General features: G+C 37.9%; 1 protein-coding gene across 1 annotated transcript in view; it reads left to right on the forward strand.

The window, feature by feature from the left end:
• LOC107668427 (CXXC-type zinc finger protein 1-like) overlaps window positions 1-1,373 on the forward strand; it is a gene marked incomplete at its 5' end in the record, with an annotated part of 2,641 nt that extends 1,268 nt beyond the window's left edge. The window contains 4 exons of the mRNA XM_016460294.1: window positions 402-580; window positions 704-911; window positions 1,046-1,156; window positions 1,276-1,373. Of these exons, the coding sequence (XP_016315780.1) occupies window positions 402-580; window positions 704-911; window positions 1,046-1,156; window positions 1,276-1,329 (552 nt within the window). The remainder of the gene's footprint in view (window positions 1-401; window positions 581-703; window positions 912-1,045; window positions 1,157-1,275) is intronic.
• Between the last annotated feature and the right edge of the window lie 284 nt (window positions 1,374-1,657).

Below are 1,657 nucleotides of genomic sequence, written 5' to 3' on the forward strand. Positions count from 1 at the left end.
AAAAACACAAACATTATTTAATATTTTTTGGTAGTAGCTGTTATACCCTTTATGCGGAAGGTAAGAAAATGTTAGTCCATTGGAGTAATATTAACTAGCATTTTCAGGAAGTCAAAATGACCAGAGCATAACATGTGGGTTGAAGGGATGGTTCACCTAGTAATGAAAATGTTCATTTATTCACCCTCAAGTTATTCCTAACCTGTATGAGTTTATTTCTTCTGTTGAACATATAAGAACATAGTTTGAAGAATGTTGTTAACCAAACAGTTTTTGGTCCCCACTGAGTTCTATAGTATGCAACAAAATACTATGGCAGTCAGTGAGGACTAGAAACTGTTTGGTTACCAACATTCTTCAGAATTGTTTGCTCATCTCATAATTGTGCTTGTCTTTCACAGAAAGAGTCCCGTCGCCACAAGCAGAAACAGAAGCACCGTGATCGTTTGAGACACAGCGAGAGGGGAGATGGCAGACATGGAGGAGACTTGCAACAGTGTCTGGGGCCGAACTGTATCGAGTCAACACGTCCAAACTCAAAATACTGCTCTGAGGACTGTGGCATGAAGCTGGCCACCAAGTAGGTTATTTCATTAAGTGCAGCCAAACAGCATGGAACAGTCACGCAATGTTATACCAATACCAGTTTTATGTGTTTTGTACGTAAGATTGTGTTGATTTATTGATCTGCTGATTTGTGCAGCCGCATCTATGAGATCCTCCCACAGCGCATCCAGCAGTGGCAGCAGAGCCCCTGCATCGCTGAGGAACAGGGCAAAAAACAGCTGGAGCGCATCCGCAGGGAGCAGCAGGCTGCTCGGATGCGCCTCGCCGAGATGGAGCGCCGTTTCCACGAGCTCGAGGGTATCATTGCCAAAGCCAAGCAGCAGGTGGTCCAACAGGATGAGGATGTGAGTTCCCAGCAATACTTTCTTATGCTAATATCATTGAATTTTGTAGAGTAATTAGTATAAGATGGAATTTGTGTGTTTCAGGGATCTTGTCATGTTTATTGGTGTAAGCAAGCTAATGTCCTGTCTTGCAGGTGAATGAAACGGACAGTGAAGACACAGACCTTCAGATCTTCTGTGTGTCCTGTAGTCACCCTATTAACCCCAAGGTGGCGCTAAGGCATATGGAGAGATGTTATGCCAAGGTGAGTATATTTTGTTTTCTGATCTGATTTATTAAATAGTGAATTTTTGGTCTGATGTGGCATTCCTTAAAACAAAATTGGTTTGTATTACACTAACACTTGATTTATTATTTTAACAGTATGAAAGCCAGACCTCTTTCGGTTCCATTTTCCCAACCAGAATAGAAGGGTAAGAGGGCTATATTTCTATTATTATATAGTACAGCAATTTTGATTGAATGTGTCTGTATATCCTTCATTCACTTAGTTTTCTTGTTATACTTCCTCTACTTGCTTTATTTGTGGGCAGTTTTACCAAAATTGTATGGTGTATATAATACAATTGTTATTTTTCTGGAATTTAAAAAATGTGTATTTTTTATATTATTATTATTATTTTATAATAACTGTATGATAATGACTATTTTTTAATATATGCAGTAAATTAAATACTTAACAAATGGTATTTCATCTCAATTGATTTTTTTTTTTTTGCAATAAAATGAATGTTTTTTTTTTAAT

The sequence above is a fragment of the Sinocyclocheilus anshuiensis genome, unplaced genomic scaffold, assembly GCF_001515605.1.
Source record: "Sinocyclocheilus anshuiensis isolate Anshui unplaced genomic scaffold, SAMN03320099.WGS_v1.1 scaffold20647, whole genome shotgun sequence".
In the NCBI taxonomy this organism is placed as follows: Eukaryota; Metazoa; Chordata; class Actinopteri; order Cypriniformes; family Cyprinidae; genus Sinocyclocheilus; species Sinocyclocheilus anshuiensis.